We start from the raw sequence: 26,324 nt of genomic DNA on the forward strand, positions 1-26,324 counted from the left end.
AGACACTTTAATATGAAAACACTGGTGTAAGTATATCTTTCATTTCTCTAAATTCTCTCATTATTGCCTCCCTTTATTTTGCAATATTATCACTTCTGTTATTTAATAATTTCCTGTCCTTCACCGTTTTAGGGATCTGATGAAAGTTAACCCTGCCTGCCTCTCTCTATAGGTGCTTTGACCTGCTGAGTGTTTCCAGCATGTTCTGTTGTTTATTATATGGTATAGGGGAAGTTTAGCTTAGATATCGTCATGATAGTGTTTATGAATTTTTATTGGATAATTTAAGGTTACTAAAGTTTCGCACGGGTTTTACAGCAACTGCAGCCAAACTGAAGGTTTCCTGACATCTGCTGGGAATGTATTTGCAGTTGGGAGTTTCACACAGATTTGCATTATTGTCTTCAGGTGCTTGCACACGGGCATACGACGCATGCCCGAGCAAGGAACCGCAGAGGTCATAAATTGAGGAGCCGAACAGTCTCTGGCAATAAATGTCACCAGTCGAAGATTGTTCTGCTTGGCATTGAGCAGGTTAAAGGGACATACATGTACTGCTCGTAAACTGTTGCACAGGACAATTTCTGAGATTATTAAGCAGAGCGCGCAATGATACAATTACATTTTCCATTGAAAATATAAAGCTTAACATAGCAGATGAAAGGGGGAAGTAACACATTGCAGAAGTTTACGCTGTACGATGCAGCAGCAGCTGTTGTGGTGCAAACTTTCCCCCGGGCCAATGTAATGGCGTTCGGGCTGAGTTTTTGAAGCAGGCTGTTCTGGTCTTGCAGCTTGAATTCATCGCTTTGAATCGACAGTGTTCATTTAATACATTCTCCGTTTGTGTCAGAAATGACTAGTTACTGATTTCTGACATAATGGATATTAGTCCTGTTTTTACTGATATTTTATCGAGATGAGTTGTGTTTAATACAACATTTATTTTGAAATGTGGGTATAGCACATTTCTGACGAGATGCTCTTTTCTAATGATGGCAGCAATAGCAATCGGTCTCATTGTTGCGTGAACTTGAGACAGATAATCTGCAATTCAAAGAGAGTTTAACACATATATAGAATAAAGGGAGAGACGAGTGAATATCAATCGACGTCAGTTGGCTGGTGCTGCCGTGTTAATTGCACAGGCTGGTTGTGAGGTGGCGCCACATCGTGTGTTACACACAGTGATCGATGTCTCATGTGCCGGGCTCATTCCCAAACCCATCTGCACCATCACAAAGCAGGCAGTCAAATAGCCAGTCTCTTCTCTCTCACTCAGAAAGAGCCGAAATATCCACACAGGCAACAAGGTGAGCTGAAAATGTTAGGATCATTTCCGAATCAATGAAGGGAGAGTTAATTTCGCTGATATTTGTTGTTGCTTCTGCCTTTTGAGAATGAATCCTGTATTTTGCAGATGCTGGCTTCTCTGATGGGTGTTTTTATCGCGGTTTGCTTCGAAGTTGAAAGCAGGCGTCCAGAAGCGACCAATGCTGTCAATTTCCTGGATAATGAGAAATGGTTGACCACGGTCTCACAGTATGACAAGGAGCTCAGATACTGGAACAAATTCCGGGATGTAGGTACCTTAAAATATGCTCGCATGTGGAGTTTTGTATTTTCTCGGGACACGGCTGCGGTAATGTGATTAACACACGCTCCGTCGCTTTACACAATAGAGATGCTGATACTGCAATTATAGTGAAGAGGAGTAAAAAAAAACACACAAACAATATGAAATGCTTTAGAAATGGTACACAGCATCGCTAATGTAAATATCACGCGAAATGAATCTCCTGTAAAGCAAATATGTTGCGGATTTAAATCTATTGCATTTTTGTAATTTTGTTGGTACATTAGAATTTATAAATACTGTATTGTCTTGGGTTCAGCTCGGATTTAATAGTTCTAGTGATGAGCAGGAACCCATATTTTTAGCTTAATTTAAAAAGTATTGTCTTCAAATTCAAGTCAGTTTTACAAAGTCTCATTAAATGTGCAATTAAAATTCATTTTGCATATTAATTCCTGATAAATTCAAGTACTATTCAGCATCCATGCTGAAAGATATACAGGAATATTAAATTCTGCATGTAGTCAAATGTATGTATCTTACATCTTGTAGCAAATTTTGCTTTATTCAGGTCACATAAGTATAAAGAAGAAAACTTTTACTCAAATTACCATAAGAACATTATATTGGTGCATCTCTGTGGAAAATATATGCTGAAGAACTGTGGATTATGATGTGTGTCCCATGGGTGATTTGACTGACTAATTCATATGTTCCATGTTATGGTCAGTTCCTTGGATAGCATATAGATCAGATCTCACAGCTCTTTGTTACATATTGTCTTCATAGCATGATTATAAATTGAATATCTAAAGGAAACTAAATTGTTATGTTGATTATCAAGTGGTGCTGGTAAGATCATTGCAAACTCTTCCCCCCCCCCCCCCCCCTAAATTGTGATACATAGAGATAACATCATGACATGTCGTATAATATTTGTTATCTGAAAGAGAAAAAGGCAATAGTGGGTGAAAGTTTGTATAAAGCTGTATGGCAGTACATTTATACTATGAGTCTCGTGTTGAATCAAAGTGCTTTCTGCTTTGCATTGATGCTAAATTTATCCAGTCGAAATTGGGAGTCAAGGCCCAACCTGACTCCAGAGCAATATTGAGTGAGACTGCCTCCTCCAGGCAGTCACACTCCACTGTGTTCTGATTTCAATTGGGCTGTCACTCTGGATTTGGGCTGTGTTTTACACTACGACAGCTATATCAGTGCAAATCATCTTCAGCTTTTAAATTGTATTTGGTTTTGTTTTCTGTCCAGGTTTGGTTCCACTGTTTTATACATTTTTGAGACTGAGTTAAAAGAAATTAAACCTCAATAAATGCTTTAAAAATAAATATATATTTGGTAGCAGTATCTGAGTAAAAGATAGCAATCTAATTAAGGACTTCAGATTATGTCATAGAGATCAAGCAGTTTGTAAGTCATCTGAAATGCAAGATTACTTTATTATCTTCATGCAACTCCAGAAATCTATTTTTAATAACACACATTTCCTAGAATGATTTTATTCAGTTTTGAGTTTGGTTTGGTTTTGGCAGTGGGTCTTTGTGCATTCCATGTTATCAATATGCACCGATATCCACACCATTGCATTTTAAAAAATTTGTTCATATAAAAACAGACAGTAAAAGTTTCACAGATATATAAAACGGAAAAGAGTGACTAAAGTAAATGTTGGTCCCTTAGAAGATGAGAAGGGGGATTTAATAATGGGAAATGTGGAAATGGCTGAGATCTTAAACAATTATCTTGCTTCGGTGTTCACAGTGGAAGATACAAAAACCATGCCAAAAATTGCTCGTCACAGGAATGTGGGAAGGGAGGACCTCGAGACAATCACTATCACTAGGGGGGTAGTGCTGGACAGGCTAATGGGACTCAAGGTAGACAATTCCCCTGGTCCTGATGAAATGCATCCCAGGGTATTAAAAGAGATGGCGGAAGTTATAGCAGATGCATTCGTTATAATCTAGCAAAATTCTCTAGACTCTGGGGAGGTACCAGCGGATTGGAAAGCAGCTAATGTAATGCCTCTGTTTAAAAAAGGGGGCAGACAAAAGGCAGGTAACTATAGGCCGGTTAGTTTAACATCTGTAGTGGGGAAAATGCTTGAAGCTATCATTAAGGAAGAAATAGCAGGACATCTAGATAGGAATAGTGCAATCAAGCAGACACAGCATGGATTCATGAAGGGGAAATAATGTTTAACTAATTTACTGGAATTCTTTGAGGATATAACCATGGTGGATAGAGGTGTACCGATGGATGTGGTGTATTTAGATTTCCAAAAGGCATTCGATAAGGTGCCACACAAAAGGTTACTGCAGAAGATAAAGGTATGCGGAGTCAGAGGAAATGTATTAGCATGGATAGAGAATTGGCTGGCTAACAGAAAGCAGAGAGTCGGGATAAATGGGTCCTTTTTTGGGTTGGAAATCGGTGGTTAGTGGTGTGCTACAGGGATTGGTACTGGGACCACAACTGTTTACAATATACATAGATGACCTGGAAGAGGGGACAGAGTGTAGTGTCACAAAACTTGCAGATGACACTAAGATTAGTGGGAAAGCGGGTTGTGTAGAGGACACAGAGAGGTTGCAAAGAGATTTAGATAGGTTAAGCGAATGGGCTAAGGTTTGGCAGATGGAGTACAATGTCAGAAAGTGTGAGGTCATCCACCTTGGGGAAAAAAAAACAGTAAAAGGGAATATTATTTGAATGGGGAGAAATTACAACATGCTGCAGTGCAGAGGGACTTGGGGGTCCTTGTGCATGAAACTCTTTTGAGTTTATCTGTGAAAACATAAAACATTAAACGGTGCCACCCGACCTGGGTGACACTCCAGACATTTACAAGGCCCTTTTTTTTTTCCCCCTTTTTTGTGTTTTTTTTTTGTGTTTTTTCTTTTTTTTTTTTTTGTTTTTTTTTTGGGCACTAAAATCACAATTTTTCCCCAGTGCCCCCTATAAAAGGGAAGGGGACACTAAAAGCACCGGCAATTAAAACAAATTAAACTTTAAAACGTAAAATCAAATTAAAATTTGGTTGCCGGGCGTGATGATGCACTCCAGTCCCTCCGGTGCCCACCTCTCGCGGAAGGCCGCGAGCGTACCGGTGGACACCGCGTGCTCCATCTCCAAGGACACCCTGGACCGGATGTAAGAGCGGAAGAGAGGCAGGCAGTCAGGTTGAACGACCCCCTCGACCGCCCGCTGCCTGGACCGGCTGATGGCACCCTTGGCCGTGCCCAGGAGCAGTCCTACGAGGAGGCCTTCGGACCTACCCGCTCCCCTCCGCACAGGGTGCCCAAAGATCAGGAGGGTGGGACTGAAGTGCAGCCAGAATTTCAGGAGCAGCCCCTTCAAATAATGGAACAGGGGCTGCAACCTCGTGCACTCAATAAAAACATGGAACACGGACTCCTCCAGACCGCAGAAATTGCAGGCGGCCTGGGAGTCCGTGAACCGGCTTAAAAATTTGTTGCACGGCACTGCTCCGTGCACCACCCTCCAGGCCAAGTCCCCGATGAATAGTGGGAGGACCCCTGCGTAGAGGGCCCTCCATCGGGGACCCCCGCCTCCTCCGGACGGCAAGATGGTACGCCATGGCGTGTCCGGACGGCCGGCGAGGATGGCAAAGTTGAGGGTGTGCAGGAGCAGCCCGTACAGGAAACCCCTCCGCGCGGAACTGAAAGGCACGGAGGGGATTTCCCCGAGGCGGCTCAAGTTGTGAGGCACCGGCCCCCGAGGGAGGTTCCGGGGTTTGGCGCCGATGAGGAATTCCGTCCGGACGGGGGTCAGTTCGGACGGGATCTCCCCACGTGCTTGAGCCTCCTCGATACACCTAACGGAGTCAGGGCCCAGAGCTGTTTTTAGCGACTCGATGGCATCGGCCGCGCGGCGGACGTTGGCAGAATTTAGGCGCCGCGCCAGCGTGACTGGCGCCATCCAGCCCGCTCCTCCGCCATCGAGCAGGTCCCTGACCCTGGTCACCTCACCAGCCACAGCCCTCTCTTCCGACCGCCACATGAAGCCTCGGCCGTGGAGGTACGGATTCCCGAGCAGCGGTTCCTGCAGGACGGCCGCCACTCCAGCCGGCGGAGAGCTGCGCTTGGTGGAGACTTTGTTCCAGACCCTGATGAGTTCCCTGTAAAAGACAGGCAGCTCCCGGAGGGCGGTCCTGGCACCCCCCAAGTTCACAAACAGGAGCTGCGTGTCATAATTGAGGTCGAGCTGCTGGCGGAAGAAATACCTCGCCAGAGCACACCACCTAGGAGGGGGCTCGACGTAAAGGTATCTCTGCAGGGTCTGAAGACGGAAAGTCGCGAGCTGGGCGCTGACGCACACCAACGACTGACCGCCCTCCTCAAGCGGGAGACTCAAGACCGCGACAGAGACCCAGTGCTTCCTGTTGTTCCAGAAGAAGTCCACCAGCTTCTTCTGTATCTTGGCGACAAACGCAGGGGGAGGGGTCAAAGTGACCAGCCGGTACCACAGCATTGCGGCCACCAGCTGGTTTATGACTAGCGCTCGACCCCTGTAGGACAGCACTCGGAGCAGTCCTGTCCAGCGCCCTAGGCGAGCAGCGACCTTGGCCTCCAGCTCCTGCCAGTTCGCCGGCCAGGCTTCCTCGTCGGGGCTAAGGTAGACTCCCAGATAGAGGAGATGGGTCGTGCTCCAGGCAAAAGGCCTGAGCTCCTCCGGCAGGGAGTCCACCCGCCACTGACCCACCAGGAGTCCGGAACATTTCTCCCAGTTGATCCTGGCGGAGGACGCGGCCGAGTAAATCTCCTGGCACTCACGCATCCTCCGCAGGTCAGCGGGATCCTCTACCGCGAGGAGCACGTCATCGGCGTAAGCCGAGAGGACGACCTCCACGCCCGGCCCTTGCAGAGCCAGTCCCGTCAACCTCGTCCGCAAGAGGCGCAGGAAAGGCTCCACGCAAACGGCGTATAACTGGCCGGACATGGGGCATCCCTGGCGCACCCCTCTCCTAAAGCGAAGGGGCGCCGTCAAGGACCCGTTAACCTTAATCAGACACTCCGCGGCGGCGTACAAAAGTCGGATCCGGGCGACGAAATGCGTCCCGAACCCGAAAGCGCGCAGAGTTCCGAGCAGATAGTCGTGATCCACCCTGTCGAACGCCTTCTCTTGGTCGAGGGATAGGAAGGCGACCGACAGACCAGCCTCCTGGGAACAATGGATGAGGTCCCGGACCAGATGGATGTTGTCGTGGATTGTCCGGCCCGGGACCGTGTATGACTGGTCGGGGTGGATCATGTGGTCCAGCACGGCACCAAGGCGAGCAGACATCGCCCTGGCGAAGATTTTGTAGTCCGTGCTGAGGAGGGAGACCGGGCGCCAGTTCTTAAGGAGGCGGAGATCGCCCTTCTTAGGCAGCAGGACGATGACTGCCCTGCGCCAAGAGAGGGGCATCTCCCCGGTCGCCAGACTTTCCCCCAGGACCCGCGCGTAGTCGCTCCCCAGGACGTCCCAGAACGCCCTGTGGAACTCCACGGTCAGCCCGTCCAGCCCCGGGGATTTTCCCCTCGAGAGCCGGGCGAGGGCACCGGTCAGCTCCGCCAGGCTTAGCGGAGCTTCCAGATTTTCGGCGCCCTCCGGGCCGACCTTCGGCAGGTCCTCCCACAAAACTCTACGCGCTTCCTCGCTGGACGGATCCGGAGAGAACAGAGCCCCGTAATATTCACGGACCCTGTTGTTGACGCCCTCCGGATCCGAGACGAGAGAGCCGTCGTCGGCCAGCAGCGTCAAGAGCTGCTTACGGACACTCTGCCTTTTTTCCAGCGAGTAGAAGAAGGGGGAGCCGCGGTCCAGATCCCGCAGGAACCGGATCCGCGACCTCACGAACGCGCCTCGGGACCCGACGAGCTGCAGGTCCTTCAGCGCGGCCTTCTTCGCTTCGTACACCGTCCGCAGGGCCGGGTCCTGGACGACTTGACCGAGACGGGCTTCCAGGTCGAGCACCTCTTTTTCTAGGCGCCCGACTCTGGCCGCCCGCCTCTTGGTCGACCCCCTCGCGTACTCTTGACAGAAGACGCGGACGTGAGCCTTGCCCACGTCCCACCATAGCCTCAAGGAGGGGAAGCCCCCCTGCTTCCTTCTCCAGTCGGACCAGAATCGACGGAACGAGTCCTGGAACCGCACGTCCTCCAGCAGCCGGTTGTTAAAGTGCCAGTACGCGGACCCCGTCCTCGCGCGGAGCGAAGCGAGCTCCGCCCACACCAGGTGGTGGTCCGAACACGGCACCGGCCGCATGGAGGCCGCCGGGACGCAGGAAACGTACGCCCGAGACACGTAAAGGCGGTCGACTCTAGACCATCCAACTCTAGGCCTCACCCAAGTAAAGGCGCTGGAGTCGGGGTGGAGATTTCGCCAGACGTCCACCAAGTCGAAGGACCCGACCAGGTCCCTCAACTTCTCCATCGCCGTCATGCACTGCGGGGCACCGGAGCGGTCCCTCGCCTCGAGGGTGCAGTTAAAATCCCCCCCGAGGACAATGCAGTCGCCGACGTCGACGGAGCCAAGAAGAGCGGACACCTCTTCAAAGAAGCGCGTTTGCTGCGGGCCGGGATGAGGGGCGTACACGTTCACGAGATGGAGCGGCACGTCCCCCAGGCGAACCGTTACGTGCAGCAAGCGGCCTGGCACGGGCTCCTCGACCCCCAAGATCTCCGGCTGAAAATGCGGGCCCAGCAAGATGGCCACCCCACTAGAAATGGCGGTGAGGTGGCTCATGCGGACCTCTCCTTGCCATTCCAGGAGCCACGTGGCTTCGTCTCCCGGAACGGTGTGGGTTTCTTGCAGGAAGCACACCGCATATTTCCCCTCCCGCAGGAGCGAAAAATTGTCAAATCTACGGCGTGCCCCTCTGCCGCCGTTGATGTTGAGGCTGGCTATGGTTATCTTCATGACAAAAGCATAGTGCAACCTCTACCTTAACCTATTGTGGGGGAGGGAGCGGAGTCTTTTGTTGAACTCCGCTCCCTCCGCAGCCCAGCGAGGAGTCCCTCGAGCTCGCGCAGCTCAAGGTGCTGCTCCTTTGTCAAGGGCCCGCCCGCGGCCAAGGTTTTAACGGCGGCGCGGACGGACCCCTTGATCAGCTCCGGCTCGGACCATTTTTCCAGGGCCAGTCGGGCTTGGTCGCGGCGACCCCGGCTCTGGGCCAAAAAGTCCCGGAGTTCCTTTGCAGGAACGAGGAGGGCCTCAGCGGCGGCCGCGAGCAGATCCACCGCCTCCCTGGCGGTGGTCTCTAGGTCTTCACCCGCGTCCCCCACCGAGTCCCCGTCCTCCTCCGGGAGGTGGCCGCCAGCAGCCGGCCCTTCGACCGCACAAGGTACGGCAAATGAACCGGCCGCTCCAACCGGCCCTGGCACTGCCCCGATCCCACCCCCAGGATCGTCGGCAGAGGAGTCCCCACTGGGCTCTTTTAAAAATGGTGCTGGGTCGGGAAATGACAGCGGAAGGGGTTCCCCCTCCGCCCCAGGAACCGGAGAACAAGGAGAGACCCGGCCATAGGAAATCCCCAGGCCCTCCAAGTGCTCCAGCTCCAAAGTAAGGGGCGAGGGTGGGTGTTCCTCCCCCTCCCCGCTGCCACCCCCCGGCCCAGCATCTACAGTATCATTAAAATCAATTGTTTCATTCTCTGCCGGGTCGAGCAAATCCCGGGGGAAGTTGGGTAATAGCTGGGCGGGCTCAGGTTCGGCCTTTTCGGCCTCGCCCGCCTCAGTCCCCGGGACGCCCGGCCCGGCGGCTACGCATTCCTCCGCGGTCCCCACGCCCCCCACGACAGGCAGATCTTCCACTCCATCCCCGGGAGGCAGAGGCTGGGCAGCCTCAACTGTCTCACCCTCCCCGGGGAAAGACTCCTCGCGCCTGCAGCGCAATTTGGGGGCGCTGGTGGGGGACGCGGGACACGCGGCGGGCACCGACTCCTCCGCGGAGGGATGTTGTTCCCCCTCCGCCTCATTGGGGCGGTGCCTCTTTTTGTTCCTGGGGGCGCGCGGAGTCAGGGAGACCTCCATGTCTGCCGAGGCCTCCCGCTCCGCCCCCCCCTTTTCCTTTTCTTGCCCGCGCCTGGGCCCCTCTGTGGTGGTATTCAAGGGCCCGGGCACGGGCTCGGGGCACCCCGCGCTCGCCGGTGACTGGGTTGGGCTGAGCGCGGTGGTCAGACTTTCCGGCGCACCGAGGGGACCCGCCTCTAGATGTTTCTCCTTCTTCCGCGCCTTCTTTCCGCTCGGACGCTCTCCCTCCCCCCCGCCGGAGGCCCTGAAAACAAAGGCCTCCGACGATGCCCGCGCACCCATGGCTCCCGGCACGCGGACGCAACTAGGGGGAGGGGTGGCGGCAGCGCCAGCCTTGGCCGCCTTCGGTGTTTTGGCGGCCTTGGAGGCGGGGCAGTTCTTACGAACATGCCCCACCTCCCTGCAGGCATGGCACCGCACGCCGTCCGACGTCCAGAAGACGCGGTAGGCAGTCCCCTCGTGCACCACATTAAAGTGCCCTTCTGTCACGTCCTCCCGCGCCAGCCGGACAAAGAGCTGGCGGCGGAAGGAGAACACGTGGCGCAGGCTGTTCTCCCTGAGGCCGAGCGGTATGGGGTTGATCCCTGACCTTACCTCCCCCAGTTGTTGTAGGTGAGGGAGGAGGAGCTCAGCGGGAACAAAGGGCGGGACGTTCGACACGATGACCCTCTGCGCGGTGGCCTCGAGAGGATCCACCGGCAGGAACGTCCCGCCCACCGTGAGCCCCTTTTCGAGGGCCAGGGACACCGCCCGCTCCGACCCCAGGAAGAAAACAGCCTTCCCAGACATCTTGGAGGCTGCGACAATGGCCGAGGGGCCGACTACCCCAGCCATCGCCCGCACGCACTCCTCAATGCTCATTGTGGGGTGAGTGTAGCTCTTGACCCCGTGTTTTCTAGTAATTAATCTAAATGGTGGCAGGGCAGCGGGTGGCGCAGGAGGTGCTGTGGAAGCGGTTGCCACCTGCGCATACGTCCTTGCTGGCCCTGCCACCGGCGTGGATGGGGTCGCCATCACGGGGTCCCTTTAAGGGCTACACCCACCCCAAAGTCACAGGCCTTAATGGTCTTTATTTGGCCTCTTGTAGATTGACTGAGCAGAGGAGCCCTTAATGAGGTACCTCTCCCCTCGTTGACAATTGGGGAGGGGCCTTGCTCCCTCTGCTCAGTTGTCTTAATTGGTTTTTTTTTTTTAAATTTGGAAGGAAAGGGTTCTCAGAGAGAGAGGGGAGAAACAGAGTAGCAGAGAAAAGAGAGAGGGGGGGGGTGGGAAGGGGGGGGGGCTGCGAGGGCAGGTCTCTCCTCGCAGCTGTGGGTGGGTGCACTCCCCAGATGGCAAAACACAAAAGTCTTTGAGGTGGTCTTCAGGTGGGGGGAGAAGATGTCTTCACCTGGGGTAGCTGGAGCCACCAGGCACTCCTAACGATCTTTAATTGGGTGATTAATAACAATCTTCAGCCTGGTAGCTCCAGCTATCCCAGGCTAGGCAAATGTGGGGGGTGGGGGGGGTTCCAATTGTGGGGGGGGGCCCTAGTTGTAAGCACGGCCCCCACGCACACTACCACACACACACACACCCCCCGCGATGTTCCGGCCCTCAGTGGTCTTCTTTCCTCCCCCCACCGATACAACAAAGTCTGTTTGGGGAAATGCACCCACACCCACCTGTAGAAAGTTGAGTCTCCCTCCTTCCACACTGGATGGTTGTTGTGGTTTTTCCCCCTCTCTCCAACTCCTTGCAGAATGGTAAGGATGTTTAAATGTTTTCTGCTTTCTCCTCCTCTCCCTCTGGATAGAAGTTGTAGTGAAGCCCCTTCCTTCCTTCTCTTCCTGGGCTGGTCTCAGGGCTCTCCAGGCAGGAGCTCAAGTTGCTTGCTGCTCTCCTCACTGCTCACAGCTCCAACTGTGCAGGACACGCCTCCACTGCTGCACAATTGGTCCTTGTGCTTGAAACTCTTTTGAGTTTATCTGTGAAAACATAAAACATTAAACGGTGCCACCCGACCTGGGTGACACTCCAGACATTTACAAGGCCCATTTTTTTTTTTTTTTCCCCCTTTTTTGTGTTTTTTTTTTGTGTTTTTTCTTTTTTTTTTTTTTTGTTTTTTTTTGGGCACTAAAATCACAATTTTTCCCCAGTGCCCCCTATAAAAGGGAAGGGGACACTAAAAGCACCGGCAATTAAAACAAATTAACTTTAAAACGTAAAATCAAATTAAAATTTGGTTGCCGGGCGTGATGATGCACTCCAGTCCCTCCGGTGCCCACCTCTCGCGGAAGGCCGCGAGCGTACCGGTGGACACCGCGTGCTCCATCTCCAAGGACACCCTGGACCGGATGTAAGAGCGGAAGAGAGGCAGGCAGTCAGGTTGAACGACCCCCTCGACCGCCCGCTGCCTGGACCGGCTGATGGCACCCTTGGCCGTGCCCAGGAGCAGTCCTACGAGGAGGCCTTCGGACCTACCCGCTCCCCTCCGCACAGGGTGCCCAAAGATCAGGAGAGTGGGACTGAAGTGCAGCCAGAATTTCAGGAGCAGCCCCTTCAAATAATGGAACAGGGGCTGCAACCTAGTGCACTCCATAAAAACATGGAACACGGACTCCTCCAGACCGCAGAAATTGCAGGCGGCCTGGGAGTCCGTGAACCGGCTTAAAAATTTGTTGCACGGCACTGCTCCGTGCACCACCCTCCAGGCCAAGTCCCCGATGAATAGTGGGAGGACCCCTGCGTAGAGTGCCCTCCATCGGGGACCCCCGCCTCCTCCGGACGGCAAGATGGTGCGCCATGGCGTGTCCGGACGGCCGGCGAGGATGGCAAAGTTGAGGGTGTGCAGGAGCAGCCCGTACAGGAAACCCCTCCGCGCGGAACTGAAAGGCACGGAGGGGATTTCCCCGAGGCGGCTCAAGTTGTGAGGCGCCGGCCCCCGAGGGAGGTTCCGGGGTTTGGCGCCGATGAGGAATTCCGTCCGTCCTTGTGCTTGAATCCCAAAAAGTTAGTTTGCAGGTGCAGCAGGTAATCAGGAAGGCGAATGGAATGTTGGCCTTCATTGCGAGAGGGATGGAGTACAAAAGCAGGGAGGTCCTGCTGCAACTGTACAGGGTATTGGTGAGGCTGCACCTGGAGTACTGCGTGCAGTTTTTAGCACCTTACTTAAGGAAGGATATACTGGCTTTGGAGGGGGTACAGAGACGATTCACTAGGCTGATTCCGGAGATGAGGGGGTTACCTTATGATGATAGATTGAGAAGACTGGGTCTTTACTCGTTGGAGTTCAGAAGGATGAAGGGTGATCTTATAGAAACATTTAAGATAATGAAAGGGATAGACAAGATAGAGGCAGAGAGGTTGTTTCCACTGGTAGGGGAGACTAGAACTAGGGGGCACAGCCTCAAAATACGGGGGAGCCAATTTAAAACCGAGTTGAGAGGGAATTTCTTCTCCCAGAGGGTTGTGAATCTGTGGAATTCTCTGCCCAAGGAAGCAGTTGAGGCTAGCTCATTGAATGTATTCAAATCACAGATAGATAGATTTTTAACCAATAAGGGAATTAAGGTTTATGGGGAGAGGGCGGGTAAGTGGAGCTGAGTCCACGGCCAGATCAGCCATGATCTTGTTGAATGGCGGAGCAGGCTCGAGGGGCTAGATGGCCTACTCCTGTTCCTAATTCTTATGTTCTTATGTTCTTATGTGGGCATTGCAGGCAAGGCCAGCATTTATAGCCCATCTTTCTTTGCCCTTGAGAAGGTGGTGGTGAGCCCAACAGTGCTGTTAGGGAGGGAGTTCCAGTATTTTGACCCAGCGACGATGAAGGAATGGCGATCGATATACTTCCAAGTCAGGATGGTGTGTGACTTGGAGGGGAACTTGGAGGTGGTGGTGTTCCCATGCAGCTACTGCCCTTGTCCTTCTAGAGTCATCGGTTTGGGGGGTACTGTTGAAAAAGCCTTGCCGAGTTGCTGCAGAGCATCTTGTAGATGGTACACATGCAGCCACGATGTGCCGGTGGTGGAGGGAGTGAATGCTTAGGGTGGTGGCTGGGGTGCCAATCAAGCAGGCTGCTTTGTCCTGGATGGTGCTGAGCTTCTTGAGTGTTGTTGGAGCTGCACTCATCCAGGCAAGTGAAGAGTATTCCATCACACTCTAGATTTGTGCCTTGTAGATGGTGGAAAGGCTTTGGGGAGTCAGGAGGTGAGGCACTCGCCACAGGATACCCAGCTGACCTGTTCTTGTTTCCACAGTATTTATGTGGCTGCTCCATTTAAATTTCTGGTCAATGGTGACCCCCTAGGATGTTGATAGGGGTGATTCCGCGACGGTAATGCCGTTGAATGTCAAGGGGCGGTGGTTAGATTCTCCCTTGTTGGAGGTGGTCATTGCCTGGCACTTGTGTGGCACAAATGTTAGTTGCCACTTATCAGCCCAAGCCTCAATGTCGTCCAGGTCTTGATGCATGCGGGCATTAACTGCTTCATTATCTGAGGAGTTGCTAATGGAACTGAACACTGTGCAGTCTTCAGCGAACATCCCCGTTTCTGACCTTATGATGGAGGGAAGGTCATTGATGAAGCAGCTGAAGGTGGTTGGGTCTAGGACACTGCCCTGAGGAACTCCTGCAGCGATGTCCTGGGATGGTGAAGATTGGTCACCAACTACCACAACAATCTTCCTTTGTGTTAGGTATGACTTTAGCCATTGGAGACTTTTCCCCTGATTTCCATTGACTTCAGTTTTACTCGGGCTCCTTGATGCCACACTCGGTCAAATGCTGCCTTGATGTCCAGGGCAATCACGCTCACCTCCCATCTGGAATTCAGCTCTTTTGTCCATATTTGGACCAAGGCTGTAATGAGATCTGGAGCTGAATGGTCCTGGCAGAACCCAAACTGGGCATTGGTGAGCAGGTTATTGATGTGCAAGTGCCGCTTGATAGCACTGTCGATGACACCTTCCATCACTTTGCTGATGATTGAGAGTGGACTAATGGGACGGTAATTGGCCGCACAGGAAGTTTTCTTGCCCTGAGGCCATGAAACTTCATGGGGTCTGGAATAAATGTTGAGGACTCCCAGGGCCACTCCCTCCCGACTTATACCACCGAGCCCCCACGTCTGGTGGGTCTGTCCTGCCAGTGGGACAGAAGATACCCAGGGATGGTGATGGAGGAGTTTGGGACATTGGCTGAAAGATATGATTCTGAGTATGGCTATGTCAGGCTGTTGCTTGACTAGTCTGTGAGAGAGTTTTCCAAATTTTGACATAAATCCCCAGATGTTGGTGAGGAGGTCTTTGCAGATTCGACTGGGCTGGTTGTGCCGTTGTTGTGTCCATAGCTGGTGCTGAGGGCAATATCGGGTGGTCCGTACGGTTTCATTCATGTTATTTCTTGTAGCAGTTTTTTTGCAACCAAGTGGCTTGCTAGGCCATTTCAGAGGGCAGTTAAGAGTCAACCACATTGGAGTCACATATATGCCACACCAGGGAAGGATGGCAGATTTTTTTCCCTAAAGGACATTAGTGACATTAACTGAATTTAAATTCCACAGCTGCCGTAGTGGGATTGACCCCACGCCTCTGGATTTCTAGTCCCATAACATTAAAGCTGCATGTTTATCAGGCAAAATCTGTGGTTGATTCCGTGACCTGAAGAAGACGAGGCCCTGAGTGGAAATCTTTGAAGAATTTTCATGTAAACGGAAGAAAGGATCAGGATGAATACCCATTGCACCATAGGCCATTTCTGTGTGTGAAAAATCTCTCTTTGAAACCTGGACTCTAAAGGAAAATTTCTGAGTGAACTTTTCAAGAATACTATTGACTTCTATATAAAAATGGTCCAACAATAAAGAAGTAAATTGTGTATCAACTGAATATCTCCATTGACCGAAGCCTGGTATAGCATGTGCATTATAAACATTCAAATGGAATGATCACTAATCTAGACCCCTCTATCGTAAAAAAAAAGATTGATTTTACCGAAATTAAATAAAAACTATAGCCCTAATAGATCAAATATTGAATTCTGTGATTTAATCAGAATAAAAGATAATTGTTTTATTTCAGTTTCCTTTACCATAATAACATTGAGATTTAAAATAGGGGGAGAATGCTTTCCTGTTGAGGATAATGCTTTTCCCACTATGAATCCCAGACAGTAGATCTATTAAATGAGATTGATTTACCCACCCCTCCGAAGTGTCTTTGGTCTGCCACCTTTAACTCCTGGCTCTGTCTGTGGTTTATAGGGGAGACAGAGAACTCACATTATGCCAAAAAACTGAGTGTTTCTCAGTCCCATTGAAAAATAGAAATGTCACAAAAGTAACATTGAGTGAATTCATCACAGGGAAACAAGTTGGTGAACAGTCATTTGTAATAAAATTGCGTAGCTTGATAGCACTCTCGTCGACACCTTCCATTGCTTTGCTGATGATTGAGAATAGACTGATGGGGTGGTAATTGGCCGGATTGGATTTGTCCTGCTTTTTGTGGACAGGACATAACTGGGCAGTTTTCCACATTGTCGGAAAAATGCCGGTGTTGTAGCTGTACTGGATTAGCTAGAGGCACGGCTAGTTTTGGAGCACAAGTCTTCAGCATGTCAGCCAGGATGTTGTCGGAGCCCATAGCCGTTGCTGTATCCAATGCACTCAGCTGTTTCTTGATATCACGTGGAGTGAATCGAGTTGGCCGAAGATTGGTTTCTGTGATGGTGGGGATCTCAGGATGAGGCCGTTATGGATCATCCACTCGGCACTTCTGGCTGAAGATGGTTGCAAATACTTCAGCCTTGTCTTTTGCACTCATGTGTTGGGCTCCGCCATCATTGAGGTTCGGAGATATTCATGGAGTCTCCTCCTCCCGTTAGTTGTTTAATGGTCCACCACCATTCATGACTAGATGTGGCAGGACTGCAGAGCTTTGATCTGATCTGTTGATTGTGGGATCGCTTATCCCTGTCTATAGCATGCTGCTTCCGCTGTTTAGCATTCATGTAGTCCAGTGTTCGCTGGTGGTATTTCTCCAGCGACTTGAGGTGTCTACTGTACATGGTCCATGTTTCTGAGCCATACAGGAGGTCGGGTATTACTACAGCACTGTAGACCATGACTCCGCAAGATCCCACAAATCCCCTGGGAGGACAGACGCACCAACATTAGTGTCCTCGACCAGGCCAACATCCCCAGCATTGAAGTACTGACCACACTTGATCAGCTCCGCTGGGCAGGCCACATAGTTCGCATGCCAGACAAGAGACTCCCAAAGCAAGCGCTCTACTCGGAACCTTCACGGCAAACGAGCCAAAGGTGGGCAGCGGAAACATTACAAGGACGCCCTCAAAGCCTCCCTGATAAAGTGCAACATCCCCATTGACACCTGGGAGACCCTGGCCAAAGACCGCCCTAAGTGGAGGAAGCGCATCCGGGAAGGCGCTGAGCACCTCGAGTCTCATTGCCGAGAGCATGCAGAAATCAAGCACTGGCAGCGAAAAGTGCGTGCGGCAAACCAGTCCCACCCACCCCTTCCCTCAACAACTATCTGCCCCACCTGTGACAGAGACTGTGGTTCTCGTATTGGACTGTACAGCCACCTAAGAACTCATGTTAAGAGTGGAAGCAAGTCTTCCTCGATTCCGAGGGACTGCCTATGATGATGAGTCCTGTGTATCAGCTTCCCCAGGTTGGCACCTAATTTTTAGATATGCCCGGTGCTCTTCTACAAACCAGGGTTGGTCCCCTGACTTGATAATGGTAGAGTGAGGGATATGCCGGGCTATGAGGTTACAGATTGTGGTGGAATAAAATTCTCCTGCTGCTGATGGCACACAGCACCTCATAGATCCCTAGTTTTGAGCTGCTAGATCTGTTCTGAATCTATCTCATTTAGCACGGTGGTAGTGCCACACAACATGATGGAGGGTGTCCTCCGTGTGAAGACGGGACTTCATCTTCACAATGACTGTGCAATGGTCACTGCTACCAATGCTGTTATGGACAGATGCATCTGCAACAGGTAGATTGGTGAGGACGAGTTCAGGTCAGTTTTTCCCTCGTGTTGGTTCTCTCGCCACCTGCTGCAGGCCCAGTCTGGCAGCTGTGTCCTTCAGGACCTGGCCAGCTCAATCAGTAGCGGTGCTACTGAGCCCTTCTCGGTGAGGGATATTGAAGTCCCCCACTCAGAGTGCATTCTGTGCCCTTGCTACTCTGTGCTTCTTCCAAGTGGTGTTTAATATGGAGGAGTACTGAATGAGGGCGGTAGGTGATAACCAACAGGAAGTTTGCTTGACCTGAAACCATGAGACTTCTTGGGGTCTGGAGTCAATGTTGAGGACTCCCAGGGCCATCCTGACTGTATACCACTGTGCCGCCACCTCTGGTGGGTCTGTCCTCCCAGTGGGACAGGACATATCCAGGGATGGTAATAGATGAGTCTGGAACATGGGTGAAAGGGATGATTCTGTGAGTATGACTATGTTAGGCTGTTGTTGCTTGATTAGTCTGTTGGTCAGTTCTACCAATTTGCGGACAAGTCCCCAGATATTATTGAGGACTTTGCAGGGTCAGCTGGGCTAGGTGTCGTGTCCGTAGCCGCAGCCGGTGCCGGGTGGCCCGTCCAGTTTTATTATTGCTTTTTGTAGCTTTTTTTTTTACAACTGAGTGGCTTGCTAGGTCATTTCAAAGGGGAGTAAGCATAAATACTAGACATTGCATAGATGGTTTTATGTGCACTGAAAAGAGTAATATTATGTAGTATATAATATTATGCATTCATGGCCGGTCTCCCACATTCTACTCTCCGTAAATTTGAGGCCATCCAAAACTTTGCTGCCCATATCTTAACTTGCGCCAAGTATTGTTCACTCATTACCAACATTTCTGCTAAACGATCTAGAGGCCGCTCACTGCCTATACAAGTCTTTCTTAGTACATGGTGCGCAAGCCATAACTCTTTTTACATTTATTTTCCCCTGGAGGGGAATGGAGCAGGAGAAACCAAAGCTTGGCCTCTTCCATCACAAGGAGTAGAGAAGGCCCATGCAACAAAAGAAATTAGAGGGAACATGGCCCATCACCACTGTGCTCTCTGACCGGCATTAGGTCCTGGTTAAGAAGTGTTTAGATTTTAAAATTCTCATCCTTGTTTTCAAATCCCTCCATGGCCTCACTCCTCCCTATCTCTGTAATGCCCTCTAGCCCTACAACCTTCTGAAACTTCAGCCTTCCTCCAATTCTGGCCTCTTGAGCATCCCCAATTTTAGACTGGCAACTGTGCCTTCAACTGCTGATGACTTTAGCTCTGGAATTCCCTTCCTAAATCTTCCTACCTCTCTTCCTTCAAGACACTCCTTAATACCTACCTCTTTGACCAAGCTTTTGGCCATCTGTGCTAAGAACTACTTATCGTAGAATGATACAGCACAGAAGGAGGCCCATTGTGCCCATGTTGGCATGTTGAAAGAGCTATCCAATTAGTCCCACTCCTTGGCTCTGTCCTCCTAGCCTTGTAAATTTTTCTCCCCGTCAAGTATTTATCCAATTCCCTTTTGAAAGTTATTATTGAATCTGCTTCCACCACCCTTTCAGGCAGTGTATGCCAGATCTGGAATCTTATCAAATCCTTTCATGATTTTGAAAACTTTTATTAAATCTCCTCTTCATCTTCTATGCTCTGAGGAGAACGTATGTGGCCCGGTGTCAAATTTTATTTGCTTATCATCCCTGTGAAGTGCCTTGGTAAGTTTTACTACATTAAATGTGCTATATAAATACAAGTTTTTATTGTATCTTAGTTTTCAATTCCTGTTTTTCTTGTACGATAGCAAAAATCCATCAGTAAAAGGATGCATTGAGACTTCGGGCTTCTCTAATAAAACATTCAATATTCATGGTGAGCAATCATAGATATGAATGTGAATAAGTGGCATATTTCATTAGAAAAATATAATTTTATTTTTCAAAAAGAAATCAGCTACCCAAGAAAACCTTACATAATATCTTTTTTAAAAAAAAAAGTTTGAGTGCATATTTTATTTATCATTTCGACAGGCAGAATGGCCTCCTTCTGTGCTATAACCATTCTGTGATTCTTATCAGAACAGTGTCTGTTCCCAGCTGATAGGGAAGGCCAATGACTTAATGGCAGCATAAACAGTGCTTTTTAAGTTGGTCTGTTTACCTTCATATTTTTACCCATTTTCCCTTTTTTAATTTACATTTCCTATGAATCATTTATATGACCTTTCTTTTGGTCAATTTCCCTGTCACTGCGCATGATTCTTCATTGGTAATCAGTCATTTGGTAAGCCAATGCCTGCATAAGTCAGCACTTTAAAATTGTTCCATCACTCAATTGTCTCAAGTTCTTCGTAAATGTTCCTCATAATGTTACTTTGCCATTGATTCTAGTAGTATAGTATAGTCTGTCAAGTCTGTGTGGTGGCTGGTGTGCAACGGCCACCACACGTTAAAAAATCCATGTACAGGCATCCATGTACCCTTCAACATGTAGTTTGGGACCTGAATATTAGGTCCTTCATTGAAACACTTGTGAACTTTATTCGCGTGGAAGCAGGTCATCCCCGATTCGAAGGACTGCCTATGATGATGATGATAGTATAGTATTAGGCAGTCCCTTGTATCAAGGATGACCCAATTCTTTTAATGTGGGGTGGCCATTGCACACCAGCCACCACACAGGCTTGACAGCGCACGGTCTTAGTCCAGTCGCAAGAGTTAACTGAGACGATTGCAGACCAAGCTCCGCTGCATGGGCCAAGTATGCACACAAAGTCCTACTGTCCTTGGAATTCATAGGACGCAGAGTGGGCCTCACGGCCTCACTGCTGGCCAGTGCTGCACCTTCCCTGGGCCCTGACCCCGCTGTTGTTACATGCTGCGCCACTCCTGGGACGCGGCCTCACTGATGGGCTTGCCGCTCCTCAACCCCGACCCTGCCACTTCTCGACCCCGACCCTGCCGCTCCTCGACCCCGACCTCGCAGCTCCTCGACCCCGACCTCGCAGCTCCTCGACCCCGACCTCGCAGCTCCTCGACCCCGACCTCGCCGCTCCTCGACCCTGACCTCGCAGCTCCTCGACCCCGACCTCGCCGCTCCTCGACCCCGACCTCGCCGCTCCTCGACCCTGACCTCGCAGCTCCTCGACCCCGACCTCGCAGCTCCTCGACCCCGACCTCGCCGCTCCTCGACCCCGACCTCGCCGCTCCTCGAGCTCGCTGCTCCTCGACCCCGACCCTGCCGCTCCTCCACCCCAACCCTGCCGCTCCTCGACCCCGACCTCGCCGCTCCTCGACCCCGACCTCGCCACTCCTCGACCCTGACCTCGCCGCTTCTCGACCCCGACCTCGCCGCTCCTCGACCCCGACCTCGCCGCTCCTCGACCCCGACCTCGCCGCTCCTCGACCCCGACCTCGCCGCTCCTCGACCCCGACCTCGCCGCTCCTCGACCCCGACCTCGCCGCTCCTCGACCCCGACCTCGCCGCTCCTCGACCCCGACCTCGCCGCTCCTCGACCCCGACCTCGCCGCTCCTCGACCCCGACCTCGCCGCTTCTCGACCCCGACCTCGCAGCTCCTCGACCCCGACCCTGCCGCTTCTCGACCCCGACCCTGCCGCTTTTCGACCCTGACCTCGCCGCTTCTCGACCCTGACCCTGCCGCTCCTCGACCCCGACCCTGCCGCTTTTCGACCCCGACCTCGCCGCTCCTCGACCCCGACCCCGCTGCTCCTCGACCCCGACCCCGCCGCTCCTCGACCCCGACCCTGCCGCTCCTCGACCCCGACCCTGCCGCTCCTCGATCCCGACCCTGCCGCTCCTCGACCCCGACCCTGCCGCTCCTCGATCCCGACCCTGCCGCTCCTCGACCCCGACCCTGCCGCTTCTCGACCCCGACCTCGCCGCTCCTTGAACCTGTTGCTCCTCGAACCCGACCTCGTCGCTCCTCGACCCCGACCCTGCCGCTCCTCAACCCCGACCTCGTCGCTCCCCGACCCCGCCGCTCCTCGACCCCGACCCCGCCGCTCCTCGACCCCGACCTCGTCGCTCCTCGACCCCGCTGCTCCTCGACCCCGACCCCGCCGCTCCTTGACCCCGACCTCGTCGGTCCTCGACCCCAACCCTGCCACTCCTCGACCCCGACCCCGCCGCTCCTCGAACCTGCCACTCCTGGGTCCCGACCGTGCCGCTCCTCCACCCCGACCCTGCCACTCCTCAACATCGACCTACCCCCCTCCCGGGGGTCCGCCCTCCCCTTCCCGGGGCCCGACCTACCCCCCTCCCGGGGTCCCGCCCTCCCCCTCCCGGGGCCCGACCTCCCCCTCCCGGGGCCCGACATACCCCCTTCCCGGGGTCCCGCCCTCCCCCTCCCGGGGCCCTGCCCTCTCCCCCCCTCCCAGGGCCCCGACCCCGCCCTTCCCCCTCCCGGGCCCGAACCCGCCGCTCCCGGGGCCCAATCCCGCCGCACCTCTGCTCTGATCTCTCGCCGCTCCTCGGCCCCAACCTCGTCATTCCTCCGCTGCTCGCCGCCTCTCCTCCAGCACCTGGATCCCGACCCCACCGATGGTCCCGTCCATGCTCCAATCAGCAACCTGGATTTTGGTGACCTCAATCCAGTCGCCCTCCTCGAAGCCCTCGCGCTACTCCCTGCAGTGGTTAGCTTTTATCCCCGCCTGCCGCTGATGGTGTTCTCTCGCAGGTCGGGTGGGCGAGATTCTAGCTGCTTTCCTGTAGATGTTTTCTGAAGATTTCATTTCGGTTCATTATAATCTGTAGAGCACCTTTCCAAAGCTTTCTAATCCAGCTTTTATTTTCCTACTTAGGGGATATTAATAATATGGTCGTCGCCTCATTTCTTTAAAAAAAATAAATGTGGCTACTGACTGTACACACATCAAATTCTGTGTGGCATTGTACAAGGTTGCTGCTAAATAAGAAATGCAATGGGCCTGATGACAGAACAAAAGGAATGGGTATGATAGTGGAATGGTTAAAATACTGGATTAGCAAGGTTATGGTAAGCAAGTTATGAAGTTAAATTCAATAAATCTAGTAATTTGTGTCCTAGCAGCATGAAAAAATAAGCTCTCTTTCAGGGAAGGTTTCCTGACCCAGCCTGCACGTAAATCTAGTCCATGCTATGTGGTTAACTCTTAACGGCATCTGAAGTGACCTAGCAAGCTAGTCAGTTGTACAAGCAATCAAAGAAGACCCACCATCGGCTCAGGACAACTAGGAATTGGCAATAAATGTGACCCAAAACAAATTAAAAGATTGAACATGAAACAAATGCTTAAAACTGCAAGACAACATAAAATAAATTCCATCATAACATATCCTTCTCATACTGACATGTTATAGTACATGCCTGCCTCTGAAAATAAGTGGTTGTCCAATATTTCTATATCGAGGAACCCCTGTAATTATTGATACATTGTGAAGGGCCCCTCACTTCCAAAAGATTGTCATTCCCTAAAAAAAAGAGTGCTATAAATGATCATTAGTATACAGTAACAGAAGTATCATGCTGGTAAGTCAATACATGCAAAAAGAAATATAAGAGTAAAACATTTCCTGGACACTTTTTGATGGCCTTGGTTTTCGAATCCGTAGGCCTGATGCCGTCAGCAGCAATTTTCCTCCCCAGGAATTCGACTTCCGGTACCATGAAAACATACTTCGAACATTTCAGTCTGAGTCCCACTTTGTCCAGACGATGTTGAACCTCTTCCAGGTTGTTCAGATGTTCAGCGGTGTCACGACCTGTGACCAGGATGTCAGCTTGGAACACGACGGTTTTAGGGACGGACTTCAGTAGACTGTTCATGTTCCTCTGAAATATGGCTGCAGCCGAGCGAATTCCGAAAGGACACCTGTTGTAGATAAACATTCCTTTATGAGTGTTGATGCACGTAAGTTTCTTCGACGTCTCAACTAGCTCCTGTGTCATGTAGGTCAACATCAGATCCAGTTTAGTGAACGACTTCACCTCGGCTAGCGTTGCAAACAGGTCATCAGCCTTCGGTAACGGGTATTGATCTTGTTCCGAAACTCGGTGATCGTAACCTTGTAGTCTCCACAAATCCTGACAGTGCCATCACTCTTCAACACAGGAACAATGGGGCTGGTCCATTCGTTAGATTCAACCAGTGATATGACCCCTTCACGCTGGAGTCTATCCAGTTCGATTTCAACCTTCTCCCTCATCACATACAGAACCGCCCGAGCTTTATAATTGAGCTCTTGCATCCGAGTCCAGGTGGATCTGCACCTTGGCTCTTGTGAAATTGTCGATGCCTGGTTCAAACAGCGAGGGGAACTTGCTCAGCACTCGAGCACATCGAGTATCCTCCGACAACGACAACGCTTTGATATCGTTCCAATTCTATTTGATTTTTTTCTAGCCAATTCCTGCTGAACAGTGTTAGACCATTGCCTGGAACAATCCATAACGATAAATCATGAACCGCACCATAGAAAAATAGAAAATATGTGTAGGAGTAGGCCATTCGGTCCTTCGAGCCTGCACCACCATTCAATATCATGGCTAATCATGCAACTTCAGTACTCCATTCCTGCTTTCTCTCCATTCCCCTTGATCCCTTTAGCTGTAAGGGCCACATCTAACTCCCTTTTGAATATATCTAATGAACTGACCTCAACAACTTTCTGTGGTGGAGAATTCCACAGGTTCACAATTCTCTGAGTGAAGAAGTTTCTCCTCATCTCAGTCCTAAATGGCTTACCCCTTATCCTTAGACTGTGACTCCTGGTTCTGGACTTCCCCAATATCGGGAACATTCTTCCTGCATCTAACCTGTCCAATCCCATCAAAATTTTATATGTTTCTATGAGATCCCCTCTCATTCTTCTAAATTCCAGTGAATATAAGTCTAGTCGATCCAGTCTTTCTTCATATGTCAGTCCTGCCATCCCAGGAATCAGTCTGGTGAACCTTCGCTGCACTCCCTCAATGGTTCATTATTGATTGACTTGCACCCGTGTCCAATTCCATCGGTACCGGCACACTGTTAAGTTTCACATTAATCATTATTGGTTAGCTCTTTGTTAGGAATGAATACAGTCCATACACTTCCTCCTCTGGTATCTCAGATTGCATATCCGGATCCACGCTATACTGGTCATCATCCTCCACGTGGTGTGTCACAGCACGCTTGCTCAGTTGTGAACACATGCGCTGGAGATGCCCCAGTCTCGAACAGCCTTTACAAATGTACTGTTTAAACCAACACTGATGAGGCTGATGATTTTCCCCACAACGCCAACATGGTAAAATCGGATTCATTTCTGTTGGCGGACTTTGGGCAGCCACAGGTTTCGCAGATACAGTTGAGTAGGCCCTGACATATGCAGCTCTGCCAAACGACGATTCATCTTGTTTACAATACTTGCCGAGTTGCGATTTTTCGATGATATCTGCTTTAAGTTTTTGTCCATCATCATGCATGCCTGGGCAATTGTGATGGCCTTGCTCAAATCCAGCTTCGCCGCTGCCAGTGGCTTACGCTGGATCACCTCGTGGTTGATGCTGATTACAAAGAAGTCCCGCAGTATGTCTCCCAACGCGTTTTCGAACTTATACGGTCCAGCTAGACGTCTTAGGCCGGCAACGAATTCCAACACATCCTGGCCCTCAGAACGAACGTACTTGTAGAATTGCTATTGTGAGATGATGATGCCGCCTTCTGGTTTGAGATGGTCACGTACCAGAGCACACAATTCCTCATAGTCCTTGTCCATTGGGCTTGCAGGCGAGAGAAGATTCTTTGAGTCCGTAGATTTTCGGACCACAAACCGTGAGGAAGACCGCCCTGTGCCTAACTGCGTCAGTGGGTTCCTCCATTTTGTTGGCCACGAAGTACTGGTCCAAGTGAACTACAAAATCTGCCCAGTCCTCTCCCTCCACGAATCTCTCCAGAATTCCAATTGTGCTCATTTTTGCCTCCAAAGGTTCTTAAGTGACCTCGTCGCCAAATGTTATGTATGTAATAACTCGATAGACTGAATACTGTAAACTAACACAGGTACAAACCTGGCTCTGCTTTATTAGGACCCAAAGTGATTACATTACACGATGGCTTGCCTTTTATACCTGGGCCGCACACATGTGCGTACAGCCCAATGACCTCCGACAGTGGTGACACCAGGTGGCTAGTTACCCCAAGCATACATACATGACTGGCTGTATTCAAATATGGTTACAATCTGCAGCAATTTTGTCCTTTTAAAAAATAAAATACGATCAAGTTGTGGGAATACTGTAAAGTGTCTTAACATATAATGTTTTGTGATGAATATGTCAAATGACTCAGTCTAGAGAATGATTTAGAACTATACCCCAAAATAAGTTTTTGAGCCCATATTCACCTTCTCAAAAACCTGCCTAATTCCATCTCCATAACCCCGTTCATCTCCACCCCAAACTAACTCACCCAATCTGTCCCTGAAATGCTCACATATGCCTTTGTCACCTTCAGGAAGACTAAAACAAGGGGTCACAACCTAAGGTTTGGGGTAGGAAATTTAGGACCGAGATGAGGAGAAATGTTTTCACTGAGGGTGGTGAACCTGTGAAATTCTCTAACACAGAAGGCTGTGTAGGCCAAGTCACTGAATATATTTAAGAGGGAGATAAAATAGATTTCTAGACATAAAAGATATC

The 26,324-nt window shown here is 51.0% G+C and overlaps 1 protein-coding gene across 1 annotated transcript in view; it reads left to right on the forward strand.

Annotated features, from left to right (window-relative positions):
* Window positions 1–1,230: 1,230 nt before the first annotated feature.
* LOC139262932 (testican-1-like) overlaps window positions 1,231–26,324 on the forward strand; it is a 782,508-nt gene continuing 757,414 nt past the window's right edge. Inside the window, exons 1-2 of the mRNA XM_070878252.1 lie at window positions 1,231–1,313; window positions 1,421–1,582. Coding sequence (XP_070734353.1) covers window positions 1,421–1,582 — 162 coding nt within the window. The 5' untranslated portion in view covers window positions 1,231–1,313. The remainder of the gene's footprint in view (window positions 1,314–1,420; window positions 1,583–26,324) is intronic.

Source organism: Pristiophorus japonicus, chromosome 4 (assembly GCF_044704955.1).
Source record: "Pristiophorus japonicus isolate sPriJap1 chromosome 4, sPriJap1.hap1, whole genome shotgun sequence".
NCBI classification, from domain to species: Eukaryota; Metazoa; Chordata; class Chondrichthyes; family Pristiophoridae; genus Pristiophorus; species Pristiophorus japonicus.